The following is a 15,174-nucleotide window of genomic DNA, read 5'->3' as shown; positions in this document are numbered from 1 at the left end:
ACAAGACCCCCCCCCCCAAAAAAAAAAAAACCAAAAACAGTGTCTTTAAAATATAACAAATTCTTCTACAACAGATGATTCACTACATCAAATAGCCTTTTTTTTTAACTGTTTGGGCTATTTTTTTGTCATCAAAGGTGACTCTAAATACTGCTTGGTGCCTGTAGAAACTATTTAGTTAATTTTTTTTGGTCAGTTTTTAACACTGTGCGCAATATTTCACCCTGTTTTCTTGCTATATATGAGAAATAAATATTATACTCACCACTACCCCATAAAAACAATACAGCTAAAGGTGACCTGAGACTTTTCCACTGTATTGTGTTGAGTAAAAAACAGGTGCAGGAATGTACGGTGTATTCTGTGTAGCTTGGGTTACTTTGTTCCCACCTAGTGGACAATAAGTGAACAACACAAAAAGGCAACAAAAAAACCCCACAGGAATCAAGCAGCTCATTGTGCTGCATATCCAATCATCCTGCTTTTAATACAAAGTCCAGATACAATATCTACATCCATGGTTTAAAGGAAAGAACAGGTACATAAGTGAGGGGGATGGCGTCATCAGAGCTGGCCCTCAACACATTTCATATGTTTCATGTGTGTGCCTTAATAGTTCTCTTGACACATTAATCATTAGAAATTGAAGGAATAACATATTTTATATATGTCACACACTGTCAAGACTTCTGGACCAGACACAAGTTTCATATTAGAATAATTTCAGTTTCAAACAATAACTTTCAGGTTGTGTAAAGTGTGTAGCTGGGCGATTCTTACCCGTTCTCTGTCAAAAATACACTTGCTACCATGTGCTTTCCAGCAAACAAAATATGAACACCTTGTCAGAGATTTTCACCAACAAGTCTTCTCTATATATCTAATTTCTCTGACGCCCTTAAACCTATCGCGCTGAGTTGGATCATAGTCTGTTGCTATGATCACACCACTGCGGTTGCTATGGAGGTCGGATGGAGGAGAGCATCAGAAGGGCGTCGCTGTAAACTTAAACTACTGAAGGTCTTCCTCTAATGTACATCTCTAGCTAACTAGTCAGACATCAGTAATCAGTATCAAATAGCACCCTACACAGAGGGTATACTTTATAATAAAGCAAATAAAAAAGCACCAAAACTAACCATTTAAAAAAGAAAAACAAAAAAGAAAAAAAAAAACAAAACAAAAAAAAACAGTGACAATATACTCTAACATTGGCTCGCTAAAGAAACAAGTTAACAACATCTTATTGGTTATAGTTGCTAGATATTCCAAATAAATAAATAAAAACAAACATGAAAAGTAACAAAATAGAATAATAAATATCTTAAAAAATCATATCAAATAAATATGACAAAGTGAACGATAACAATAAGGCTTTTTTTTGCAACAATTAGAACTACATCACATCCAATCCCACGTAATATCTTGTGCTCAGACGTATGTAACTGTACTGTATAGGACTTCAATGATAAGACTGTATGTACAAAATTAGTGAAACCGCCGAGATGTCTGATCACTGGAACATTGCTGTGCTCTTCAATCACCAAGTGGGACCAATTATGACTATATGTAAAATCAAGAAAGATATATATATCAATGTTAAAGACTTGTGCAGTTGTTCTGGAGCAGATGGAAGGAAATTGTTAACTGGGATGTCTGGGAATCTTAATCAGGTGGTTGGTCAGTTTGGAAAGGGGACAGGATTGTAAAAACGTAAAATTTCACCAATCGCACTAATTATTTTTTTTTAGTGAAAATGAGTTTTGTCACGGTCTTCCTAAAATAGCAGAGTGACTTAACTGCAAAGTGGTAAAATAGGATAGCTTCAGAGGAGGAAGATGATCTAGGACAATTTTCATCCTCAGATTAAGATACTGTGTGACAATAAAAACTCTGCACACGACGCGGGAGAACGGCATGAGCATAAAGCAGCATGTTTAAACACAAGAAATAAGTCAGCGTAAGGCATAGACATAAAAACACACACAAACTATGTCGATATCTGCAGAAATAGGCTGAGATCTGTTTTAAATTCAGGAGAGAAAGAAAGGATTGGAGCTCAATGCTTTCATTAGCGTCTCTTTCAATAAGCCACCGCCGAACTGACACAATGGGACTGACATCAAGAGGAGCGAAGCTGGAGGATGAACAAGGACTACAGCAAATAGCAAGCAAGCTTTGTTGAATGAAGAATTGCTGGACTACAAATCTCAGCCCAGTTGAGGATATAATGGGCTTTTATCACTGTTCTGAGGCCAGCTGTTACTGTGTGAGGACATGTTTAGGGAGTGTGAACTGATCCTTGGCCAGCCTGTAAGAGCAGTCTCTAGTCTGACTGCGGTTTTCATGTTATGCTGGATGATAGAGGGAGCCATCTCTCCTTTTAGGCCACAGTTCATGTTCACGCTGCCACACAAAAACATGGTTTGTCTTGGCACTGTGCGTCGGGGAAATGAGCATCCACAGTCCGTAGGGTGGTGAGTCGTATACTTCTTCATCTGCTTATAACCAGAACTACCTGTGGTAGCAGTAGACACCTTTGAAACAGACTCACAGACACATAGAAATGTTCACTTTTGCACTTTGTAACCCCTTAGTACACCAAACCAATAGATACAAAGTTTAAGGATAAAAAGCCCATTTAGGGTGCAGCAAATATCCAGGCTCTTGTGTTTTTTTTTTTTTTTTCTTTTGTATTTTATACACATATAGTATCATAATTCCTGTTCTGAAGCCGCTTGTAATTCACTGGTTCATATTGGAGATAGCTGACCACAACACACATGTATTATACGTCCTTCACACTGGAACACTGAGGTAAGTATATGGATTACACATGGATAGTCTTGGCACCCACAAGCTCTTCAGAAGAACTCCTAATGAGTGTGGGTGCTCTTAGACACAGAAATCTTGTTGGTGTTTTTGTTGTTGCTTTTTGTCCTTGTTGGTGTAGAATTCATCTTGGAATTTTGCTCCCGTTAGAGGTTCAATGTTCATGTTATTTCAAGCTCTCTCTCTCTCTCTCTCTCACACTCTCACTCTCTCTCTCTCTTCCTTGTTTGTGGACCTCGAAGCAGAAAGATTGATGGATGGTCGTCTCTTCACTTACGTTGCATAGTGGTCAAAGCTACCCAGGTATTCAAGAGCAGCCTGATAGCAGAACTGGTACTCATCCTGAATAAAAGAAGCACAGACAGAAAAGAGAAATATCTTTATGTATAGGTATGGATTACTGATAGCTGATTGCATGTAAAATGACTCCAACAAGAACTTTATCAAAATCCAAACTTTGCAGATACTTTGTTTGACGTGTACTGGTGAACATGATCCACATAAACACCACTTGAGACTAAAGTGATATCACAGAAATGCTTGTCTTCATGACTTTTTAAAGATTCCACTGTACTGATTTTAACAGTTCTTCACATTAAAGAAAGCATAAAACAAAAAATTCATTCACTCATTCATTCATTCATTCATTCATTCATCTTCTGAACCTGCTTTATCCTCACTAGGGTCATGGGGGGTGCTGGAGCCTATCCCAGGTACCTATGGGCGAGGGTGGGATACACCCTGGATGAGTAGCCAGTTCATCTCAGGACTGACATTTAGAGATGAACAATCAAACACTCTCACATTCACACCTATGGGCAATTATAGATTAACACAAAACAGTTTGTGGTCATTTTTATATAGTCAAAGACATTAGTTACGTGTCACAAAACTTCTTACACAATGACAATACATTCTATTCTATTCTATTCTATTCTATTCTATTCTATTCTATTCTATTCTATTCTATTCTATTCACAAAGTCTCAATCAATAATTTGCATCTGCAGCTCTTGCATCTTATTAGAGATATAATGACAAATAAAAATAAATACTGTTTAACATAGATTAAGTCTTTACAGGCATTAGCCAGTTTATGGGCACATAGTGGTTTTGTTCAGTGTTTACCTCAGTCTGCACCATGGCTGGTCTCTGTGTCCGCAGCATTTTGACAGTCTGGAAGATGTCCACAGCTCCTTCGTAACGCATCCTCTCCAAGACAATACTCAGCGTGATGAAGACACCTGTCCTCCCCACGCCAGCACTGCACCCATACAAGAAAACATTCAGCTATGTGTCAGCGCTCTGATCACAACACATGCTACACTCTGGCTGGCCTACTTCTGTAATTATGTAAATGTATGCTATGTATTTAGTTTCATTTTTTACAAGCATGAGGTGTTAACAAGCTGCTAACATGGAGCCAGCTGCCTACCTGCAGTGAACGCTGATGGGTCCATCCTGGCCAAACTGCTCCTTGGTTTTGTGAACCTGGCCAATAAAATCGATGAAGCCCTCCCCAGATTTGGGCACGCCTTGCTCTGGCCAATCAGTGAACTGGAACTGACGCACCGTCCGTGACTGGCCATCCTGAATGAGTTAAGGATGAAAAACAGAATTAAATGTTTAAAAGCTAAGTATTTTGCAATTATATGAGGTTGTGTATAACAATATCTATATCTGACTGGGCCTTGGTCAATTATTCTACTGTATGGAGTGCAGAGAATATTAAACACTGAATTTCATCATTTACCACACAGTTAAACCTTTGATTACAATATGGGTTAGTGGCTACAGAATTATAGAACGTATGAAGTAAACAGTATACATGACAATCACAGAAAGTACACACTTTTTATTATGCAAACCTCAACCTAGAAAACTCAGAACTTAAAAATAAGCAGTGAGGCCCACTACTTTAACACTACTTCCTCCTCAAAACAGTGTCGTTTGTTTATCACTGTGACTACAATGTGTCTTTTGAGGCAAAAAAAAAAAAATCTAACTATGCAGGAAATGTAAACCAGTAATGGTTCACCCAACACTACTGTGCACTACTTTTCAACACATACTAAGTAATTTATCCTTAATTTCATGTTCATGTGACATCATCATTGTAAAAAGTCTATTTAAGGAGCATTTTCTGGTTGTATTGACTGGGAAGGACAACTCTGTCAGGCAATATCCTTTTTTCCTTCTAATGATTACTGTTATCTGACCCTGAATCAGTTGCTGTGGTTAACTTCAAGCTGTAATGTCTGTGCGTCTGCTACTGTCAACCACTCAGTAGGCAATTACATCTTTTCTCCTCTGCTCAGCCCTTCTGACTCCCCTTTAATGGAGATCAATAGAGCATCTGTCGATGTGGCGTCAGTGCTGGACAGGCTTAACTGGAGTTATCTATGACTGGCATATATGTGCGCACACACACACACACACACACACACACACACACACACATAAACACACACAAATGCTGCCATGGTATTCTGGAGACAGCATTGTTGAATGAGTAATCTGGGGCAGCTTGTCGATAGTGCTAAGGTAACCTGTTGTGCTACACATATTCACATACAAAACACACACTAACAGACACACACTGCAGGTCGATAGGACATGCTTTGCATGGCTGCTTCCTAACGGTGCTGACAGAATGGGAATAGAACAGGAAAGTCAAGGAGTGTTATGTTACAACTTACAACAAGAGAACAAGTCTTTAAACACATAGACTCCATGAACCCACCCTGGCATCTGTAACTTTGAACTCCCGGAGGATGTACTGGGGCATGTTGTACTCTGCCATGGGATCCACCACAAAGTACTGGTACCGTGCAGAGCGCTCAGCGGGCCAGTACTGATGGCACTTCTCCTGAGGGAGTAGAACACAAAAAAGTATCAGTGACATCTGTGTCACCATGTGTTGAGATGGAATGGTACAGTAGAAAGAAGAAATACAACAGTTCATACTGTAAATGTGTCAAGAATATCAAAAAGTAAAACTAAATGTAAAACTAGCACTAAAAAAGGAAAATGAGTTCAGTAACTGAAATAACAAAAATGACTTAAGATGCTGTATTGGCATATCCACCTCTCCCTGATGCAGGTGTGTAGGAAAATTAATTTTTCTTAACACTGCACTTGCACAGCATCAGTTCTTATATTTCACATCTCGTTATATGTGGAACGTCATGAGATAAAATAATAAAATAGTAACAGGATACTAAAAAAAAGTATTCCCTACCTTCCTAAGGTAATTAAAATGGTGTATTGATCTTGTAAATCTAGAAACAATTAGGTTTTCGTTAATTCGATTTTTCACTTATTGTCCAATTAGGTAAATGGTACAAAAAATAATTAAACATTGGGGGTTTTTCTTCTTCTTTTTTTTTTTTTTAAATAAAATTGCAAAAGGTAAAAAATGCTTATGAGCTGAAGAGGAAAAAGGACTTCTGAACTCCAAATACATTGTATCATCTGATACACTTTGTTTTGTTATTTGATAACAACTAATAAAGTAAAAATTGTCATTCTGCAAAATCTCAAATGCTGATAAATTGTTGGATTATCTATTTAAGATTATTGTGAAAATCATCCCATATATTCTTGGTGAAGTCCATAAAACAAAACAAAAAAAAATCTAAATTAATAAATGGCTAAGATGCCCCCCCAAAACAAACAAACAAACAAACAAACAAATAAACAAAATGTCAAAACTATAGAAACCGATGTGTGTTTATCCATACCCGTCCCATCTCTCTCAGTTTAGTGAGCATAACCACTATAGTGGAGTTGTGTTCCCACAGCATCCTCCAGAAGTCCTCAGTAGTCTCAGCCAGTGGACCCTGGGTGGCAATGTAACCTCTCTGCTGCCTAAACACACACACGCACACACACACACACACACACACATAATGAAGACACCTCCTTACTTCTTTGTGTGTTCCATTCTTTGTCAAACATCAGAGAGAAAAGAGGTCAGACTTCAGGAAAGAAGAGGATCAGTCAAAACATGTGTGTACAACCACGCTGAATGCCTGAATCATCAGAAGCGATGCACAGCGTGTCCCTTCATCATGACTGAAGCGAGTGCTATGCAGTGAGACAAATAATGGGAAGATGTATACAGTAACGACAGATATGACTGGACGTGACAGGTGAGAGTTCTGTGGTGAACACCTATCCAATCCATTTACTCATCAAGCGATCATAAGTGGACAAGGAAGTCAGGTCACATTAGTGTTTCCATAATATACCTGTATCCATCTATGTAACTAGCGTTGATGTAATCGGAACCCTCCAGGCCTCTGATTGGCTGGAGACATACACGGGTGGTTTCGTAGGGCATTATGTTGACGAGTCGGTTCTTGAATTTGTTGCAAGGCAGGTTGGCTGTGACAAACCGGGATGTGTGGGCTTTGGTGTTAGCCAGTCGCTGCATGGGGAGAGAAAATGTACATGTGTGATCACAACGGGTTTACAAAAGAAACAATTTGCATATCAAGGCACAGGGTACATTAGAGTTATTTGCATGGTTGGCTCGTGTGTAACGCAAATATGCATCCAAAGGGGTCAGATGAATGTAACAACAAACTTTGGATGCAACAATTGTAAGGTCATCGGATTAATACAATTCTATGACTGTCACAATACAGTCGCGGGAAAAATTATTAGACCACCCCTTGTTTTCTTCAATTTCTTGTTCATTTTAATGCCTGGTACAACTAAAAGTACATTTGTTTAGACAAATTAGAATGATAACAACAAAAATAGCTCAAAAGAGTTTAATTTAAGAGCTTATATCTAGCCATTTTCCATGGTTTTCTTGCTAATAACCAAAATCACTTAAGTTCATATGGCATTGTACTGCCAAAAACAGTGCTTTTAGGCATTCTATGTTTTCTTTTCTGTCTGTTTTAGTCACATGATACACACAGGAGTTAGTACTTGATTGCATAACCATTGCTTGTGATGACTTTTGATGGTCTAATAATTTTTTCCACAACCATATGTGGCTTTAAATGACATCACTCAGTTTTCTTTAGATTGATGTCATTATTTGTTTGTCCTTAATTTTTATCCTCTTCTTTTGCTTCTGTAACTTTCCTTCCTACCCCTGGCAGTAGGTCCATCTTTCCCTCCCTAGTGCATTAAGTCTGTGTGTTCCCCTCTTTCAGTACAGATTTGTTTTGGTATCCCGTGTGTTTAACATTGAAGCTTTTCCTGGTTTTAACCCTGACTCTTTTGCTTTGTTTTTCTCCTAAACGTTGCCTGTTTTTGGATTTTTTATATGATTGTACAGCCTTGGATTTATATCCCTGTCTGAAGTGATTTTGTAGTTCTGACCCTCGCTTATACCACACCATCCTATAAGCCTTTGTTCTTTTTTGTGCTATATTTACTGAACGGTTTCGTCTCTGCGTTGCGCGTTTATATCTTGGTCTATCCTTGTGTCCCTCTCAAACCCCTGGCCTCATCTTTACCTTGAACTCCAGCTCCATTCCAGTGACATGCTCTCCACTCTCCACCTTGGACAGTTTCTGCATGTATGAGTACAGACTCCTGGCGGCCACCTCCGTGTTCCCGCAGGCCACAGCCTCCAGCAAAGACTCATGGATGAAGCTGTATTGGTCCTCTGTTTGCACCATGTAGTTCCTCTGTGACCGCATCAGGGTCACGTGACCATAGATGTCCACGGTGCGCTCGTGTCGAATGCGCTCCAGCATGCCATCGATAACGATAAAGCAGCCAGTTCGACCGACACCAGCACTGGACAATGACAGGAATGAACAAGATGTAAGAACTGAATGAGGAGAACTTCATGGATAAATGAATCATTGGTAGAGCCAGAAAAAGTTTATAGTGCAGATGTGGAACATATGGCACACGGGCCAAAACCGGCCCTCCAGAGGGTCCAATCTGGCCCTGGGATGAAATGCAAAAATTCCACTGACGATATTAACAATCAACTGTGTCAAAATCATTTGAATTCAGGTGCCACATACAGACTAATATGATCTCAAGTGGGTCAGACCAGTAAAATAATAACATTTAATCTATAAATAATGACAACTACAAATGTTTCTCTTTGTCTTAGAGTAAAAAAAAAATGAAATTACATGAAAACTATCCTTTCACAAAAAAACCTGAATAACCTGAACAAATATGAACAACCATGAAATATCTTAAGAGAAATAAGTGCAATTTCAATAACATTATTCCTGTTACTAAATGTTTTTTGTATTTGTAGATCCACTGTGATCTGTAAGTTGTAATGATAAACTGAGGCAGAATATTATTAAAATTGCACTTTTTTTTCAGGTTGTTCATGTTAGTCACATTTTTAAGGACACTATAGATTTTCTTAAAGTAATTTTACTGTTTTCACTGTTCTTTACTGGTCTGGCCCACTTGAGATCATATTGGGCTGAATGTGGCCCCTGAACTAAAATAAGTTTGACACTCCTGATTTATAGGTTTGGCCAGGCTGTGTTACTTTTTAACTTTGTTTCTATGTGGCAAATAACTGCTTGACAAATGGTTTCTGAATCATTGTTTAAATGAACAACAGGAACATTTCAGAGTTTTCAACAGCAATTAAATTGCCAAAAACATTAAGTTGGCTGTTTCTTAAAAGTGTATAGAGCTTCTAAACAATACACATTTCTCAAAGAATATAAAAAACAGGCAGGCAGGAAAAACTGGAAACAATGCAAGAAGTAAAAATGATTATGCTACTGACTTTGTATTTTTAAGAAAAGTAAACACAAATTAAATTTTGGGCTTTTCTTCAAGTAAGCCTTTTGTTGGCACTTTGCAACACAAAAGATTAGTTTTAGTACAGTTTGTTTTGTTTGAGAAACAGTAATTAGTGTAACTTCAGTTCTATGACTATGTCTATAGTCATCTGATGGGCTGCACTAAGTTATGAAGTTGGTCATGTGTTGTAAGTGTGATTGACACCCTTTGGCTCCACCCCTGAAACATACGTGTGTACCTGCAGTGAGCGATGATGGGGCCGGCATCAGGGGGGTTACAGGCTTTGACTCTGCGGAGGAAGTTGAGGAAGGGGGTGGGGTATTCTGGCACACCGTGGTCTGGCCAGGCTGTGAACTGGAACTGACGCACCTCTCGCCGTTCGCTGCTGCCACTCTGATATAAGACACAAGCATGAAAATATTATAACCACTGGCGTCACAGTTGTCTGTAGATGGACAACCCTGCTTATGACTGCCTCACTGCAACATTCCAACATAAAAAAGAGAAATCTATCAACCAATCAGGGTACTAAGGGAAGCAGAGCAGAATATTTCATGTGCATTATTTTCTACTTGACTTTTCAAAACATATCAACAAATATTTAGAGTCGTGGTGCTTCAGTTGGAAGCTACACTTGGCCTAGTTTCTGTGTTTGTAAGTAGGCCACAGAAACATTCGAGTCTGACGGCCCTAGATTAGCCCTGTGCTATGAGAAAGTGCTCTGCTTCCAACAGTGATCAAATCTCAGTGCCTGACACAGGGAGGCTGGCCTGGTTTGAACACTCCACGAAGCCCAGACTAATCTATTCTGCACCATGTGTCCACTCGCACAGTCATTCACTGGCAGGAGTGATTCATGATTACTCCACTTGCTCTTGGTTCCTGACTGTAAATGCAAGAGATCAAAGTATTTTGCACAGGATGGGTAACTAAGAATAATTTAAGAAATGTCTGTGAGTAAATGGCATAAACGGTAGGGGACAGAGAGTGACAGAATTTACCTTATGCAAGGAAAAGGTGCGAATGCAGAAAGTGGCCAGCTCCATTGTATCCAACAGTGTGACTTGGATCATCCCGTAAGTCTCTGTGCCTCGACTTGGCCAGTACTGGTCGCACTTTATCTGCATGGATGAACAAAAGACATCATTATTATTTCTGCTCCTGTTTTCAGACCAGACCTGTGGGACTGGACTTTGTATGAAAAGCACATTTCTCTAAGTTTATGCATATGCAACACCATTCTAGTACCAGATATATGGGGCAGTGGGTGAAAACCTGTTTTTTTTTTACCCGTGACTTTTCCTCCAGACGTGTCATCATAACAACAGAGGCGGCCCTCTGTTCCCACACCATCCTCCAGAAATCCCCAAACGTCTCCGCCAGTGGACCCTGGGTAGCGATGTAGGCATTCTGCTTTCTGTAGCCATCAATGTAGTTGGCATTGATGTAATCGCTCCCCAGGATACCTGCAAATGAGACACTTGTAAGGATCTTGCTAAACTCCAATCTGCATAAGCGACATAATAAATTAACCTCCATGTATGACATCAAACAGCCTAACGAACTGTTTGTTTCTGGCAGCCGCAGCTTTCAGCAGACGGCTGTTGGGTGACTCGTGGACGACAACAAACAAACAAGACTGTCGGTGTAAATTCATGAGCTCCAGATCAAATCCATTCTCCCCTCTTGTTCTGTAGGAGTGCTGGCTGCACTTGAATGCACTCACGCTGTTTGTCAGTCTCATGCCACTGCACACAGCCGGTCTTGAGCACTGTTTGCAATTTCAGATTTCATCCATCACGCAGCTCTCCCTCTCTTCCCCCATTGTGTTTACCCTCTGAACACAAATTTGCTCAGACTTCCATTAGAATGTCTAAACATCTTCTTTTAAGTTGCTTTACATGTCTTCTTTTCCAAGTATTGCTCACCTTCTATGGGGGCCAGGACGACTCTGGTGTGATCATATGCTATGACGTTGGCGTAGCGATTTTTGGGTTTGTTAACTTCCAGGTTGGAATGCTCCCAGGTGAACTGCTGACTAGGGTCAATGGACTAGAAAGAGCAGCAAATACATATGCATTAAAAGTGTGCAGTAGCATATTTAGTGGTGCATTTCTGGTTAATGGATAGTCTGCTCTTACTGTGTAATGTAGTTATACAGCAATAAACTGCAGTGCTGAATTAATCATGAACATATAGTCGCCACACTGACAAACAAATGTTAAATCACATTTGCGTTATGAAGCACAGGCCTAGCATCTATAAAAAATAGGATACAATCTCTTTACTCATATGGAATGATAATGTTTTCCCACCTCGTACTCTTGGGAGAGTCTCAAGTTGTCATTAGCTTTCAGCAGCTCTATGTGCTCTGCTAACTCGCTGATGGGGATCGGTGGATGGCTGATCATTCCTGCATGATAACGAGAAACAGAGAGTGGGGGGTAAGGGCCAAAGGTGAAGCAGACTTCAGCGAAATATCCTAAATTACTGCAGGTTGACATCATTCATATGCAAAGATGTGAAGATAATTATACAATCAAGCAACATCACATATCATTAAGGAACACATTGAGGCAGAAAATCAATTTTGATCCATGTGCTTGGACAAAGTGAGGCAAGCCTTGTTTGTTTGTAAATTGTTTTTCTTTGATAAATTGGTTTCTCTGTGATCAGAGGAGCAACGACTCAGAGAAAACAAACACAGACAGAACACTAATTAGGAGGCTTGTGCATACACATAGAGGCACATACACAAAGGAGGCAACCTATGCCTCTTACAGTAATTTCTTTTCACAGCTGGAAGGAGAGGAGCTTTGAAAAGCCAAATATGTATGTCAATAAATCACAGTAACACTCAGACATAACCCTCTGTATACAATAAACACAATCCACTAAATGGTAAAGTCAGAATGCATTCTCAATGTTCCTGAAATTGTTATGCATGTCGAGGCACCATGAATAGGATTTAAAGCATGAAACTGCAATAAAATGTCTACGTGCAGCTATCAAATACAGGCTTATATGGACGGTTATTTTCTTCTACAGCCTCGCACCACAGCACCCACAGGTAATCACGACAAAATGCTCCTGTCACGACCGAAATGACCTCAGATAGCATCACCCGCTTTTGTTGGAAACAAATTTCATCTTTCCCAAGCATCTCAAAAGCACAAATCTCAAGAGAGAAAAAGCGGTGGAAGCGGGAGCTTCAAGGTTCCTGCCACATGAGAGGAAAAAAAAATATGTATGATAGAAGAGAAGAGCCGAGGCGCTTTTTTTTTTCGTGTGGGTTTTTATTCGCTTCCCAGGAACATGTAAAAAAAGACTTTAAACTTTAATCTATGGACTAAAAAAAGGCATCACTTGGCTTTATACCATGCTTCGCGGCAGGTAAAGATGACACATCCTGTCATCTTTTCAACACGAACCTTTTGATGAGTCTATAAATTGCAACCACAAAAATATAGTGAGAACACTCATTAATTAGTCAAAGTTGTATTATTTTGGATGCTGCTAATTGAATGGAAAAAATTAAAGGGAAGCACCATCGGCTTGGTGCCGTGACCAAAGCAGCTGTGTTGTTAGATCTCACACAGCAGGAGGTACGGCACGGCAAAATCCATGTAGTTACTTCACAGTGGGGTATTAGATGGTTATGCTGGCAGGAACAGGGTAAAATCCTTCACACACGATTGCAGTTAACCCAAGAATCACCTTTTGATGTATGATTTTGACCATTAAACCCGAGTCCGACACATTGAAGTCTGATGAGACAAATTTCTGTAATTTGTGTGTGTGTGTGTGTGTGCTGTCTGTTCTGATGAGCTATCTGGAGCTTGGCATGTGGAATGTGGGCGAGCGGAGATGATCAGATTTTGTCACACCATTATGACTCAACCGTGACTAAGCACTGACTGTACTACCTGGGCAGTGACCATTTTGATCTCAAAAATGACAGGAAGCTGCCAGGTACATGTTGGTTGGAGGCTGTGATGCGGAGGCGTACTTCCACAATCTTGTCGGTATAATCTTAGCAAGGATAAAATTAGTCCCATGAATATTTCATTATTGAATGATGAGCAATCGGAAGTACACTTTAATATGCAAATAAAAAGTCTGTGTTTGGGTGCTTGTTTTGAGTGAATGCTCCATACCAGGAGTCTGGAAGTTGATCCGTCTCATCTCTACAGGGTCTGTTGGGTGATGGGCCATCATTTCTGCATTACTCAACAGGCTCTTGGTTCCGGGCTCAGAGTCCTTGCGCTTGCTGCTTAGACATCAGTGAGTCAAAAGAGCAATTAACACATGCAAACAGCAAAGTGAGACAAAAACACACTCTGTGCTGTCACATCATTAGCATGGCTACTTGATTGCAATAAACAGGGCATTAAAAGCTACGGTGTTTTACAAGTTCTCTGTAGAGCATCTGGTATCATGTAATTGCTGCAGGTTAAAATGAACAAAGAGCTTGACACTGGTTTAATCTTACCTGTCAGGTTTGCTGCTTCCAGTGAAACAAAAGCAAGGAAGCGAGGAATGCATAATTGGAGGAAGAAAAGGAAGGAAACACATAGATTGTTAGAAAGGAAAATCAATATATTGCATTAGTATTCAAAAGCTTGATGGCTTGCAGCATATATCCCCTGCCTAAAGCGGGGTCAGACTGTTGGATAGCTGTCTGAAGGGAGAACAAACTTCTAAAGTGGAACAAATGTAAGGAATAGCAGCATGAATTGGTGTGACAGTAGTTTTACCATTTACATATTAGTTGGAGCTGCTGCAGAGCCCAAACACACTGCAGGAAAGTGACAATGAACTGAAATTTACTGACAAAAATATAGGCCAGACCAATCCTTTAAAACTGCAGGGGAGGAAATTGGAGAAAAATCACAGAACGTACATTAACAATAGACTGAATCTTCTTGATTCTTAACAGCAGTTGGTAATTACAGCTGTAAATCACATATTTAATCTCTGTATATTTCTGAAAGCACCTGTGACAATCCATAAAAGTGGATAGATTTTCTGTTTCCTCTTTGTAATTATGTAATTATGCTATTTCTGCCCAGTGATGCTAAACACTGTAGTTAAACTTCTACCTCACAGTATTGCTTACATTATGGTAATTTTATGGTGAAACGATCCCACTCACTTTTTGTAGAGAAGGATGGCAATGACGATACAAATGATGAAGACCACTGCTAGAACAGGACCCACCACCCAGATTAGACCGTCTCCTGCATCAAGGGGCTGGGGGTCTGAATCTGGGGCAATCACTGGGTCAGTGTAGGGGCTGGCCACATACATCTTCTGCAATCAGACATACGGGCACAGAATCAGGAAAAAGTAGAGCGTTTGTTTCTTTATGTATGCTACGAAATGCTGTTAGCAGTATAATAGCTATCAGAGAGAATGAATACCAGACACATACATAGACTACACATAAATACATTATATATATTCAGCATTTTATCAAAATTCCTCAGAATAAAGCTACGAAATTCACACTTGTCTAATATAGTCCCAAGAGAAATATACCTTCTACACACAAAGGTAATAATCACTGAGGACTATTGCATTCGGT

At 39.7% G+C, this 15,174-nt stretch overlaps 1 protein-coding gene across 12 annotated transcripts in view; it reads right to left on the bottom strand.

Annotated features, from left to right (window-relative positions):
• Positions 1–453: 453 nt before the first annotated feature.
• The window catches only part of ptprsb (protein tyrosine phosphatase receptor type Sb), an 81,465-nt gene continuing 66,744 nt past the window's right edge, over positions 454–15,174 (bottom strand). For 8 of the 12 annotated variants that reach the window (XM_030159910.1, XM_030159916.1, XM_030159914.1 and 5 more), the window contains 15 exons: positions 14,743–14,900; positions 14,080–14,094; positions 13,745–13,857; positions 11,903–12,000; positions 11,516–11,639; positions 10,878–11,053; positions 10,589–10,708; positions 9,826–9,980; positions 8,312–8,597; positions 7,085–7,263; positions 6,575–6,701; positions 5,575–5,700; positions 4,267–4,421; positions 3,960–4,095; positions 454–3,174 (listed from right to left, as the gene is read on the bottom strand). In XM_030159910.1, the coding sequence (XP_030015770.1) occupies positions 3,106–3,174; positions 3,960–4,095; positions 4,267–4,421; positions 5,575–5,700; positions 6,575–6,701; positions 7,085–7,263; positions 8,312–8,597; positions 9,826–9,980; positions 10,589–10,708; positions 10,878–11,053; positions 11,516–11,639; positions 11,903–12,000; positions 13,745–13,857; positions 14,080–14,094; positions 14,743–14,900 (2,037 nt within the window). In that variant the 3' untranslated portion in view covers positions 454–3,105. The remainder of the gene's footprint in view (positions 3,175–3,959; positions 4,096–4,266; positions 4,422–5,574; positions 5,701–6,574; positions 6,702–7,084; positions 7,264–8,311; positions 8,598–9,825; positions 9,981–10,588; positions 10,709–10,877; positions 11,054–11,515; positions 11,640–11,902; positions 12,001–13,744; positions 13,858–14,079; positions 14,095–14,742; positions 14,901–15,174) is intronic. The other 4 variants (XM_030159912.1, XM_030159920.1, XM_030159918.1 and 1 more) reach the window with 1 other exon arrangement.

The sequence above is a fragment of the Sphaeramia orbicularis genome, chromosome 17, assembly GCF_902148855.1.
Source record: "Sphaeramia orbicularis chromosome 17, fSphaOr1.1, whole genome shotgun sequence".
NCBI classification, from domain to species: domain Eukaryota; kingdom Metazoa; phylum Chordata; class Actinopteri; order Kurtiformes; family Apogonidae; genus Sphaeramia; species Sphaeramia orbicularis.
The sequence above is the reverse complement of the archived record's forward strand: the minus strand, read 5'-3'. Positions and strand labels throughout refer to the sequence as shown.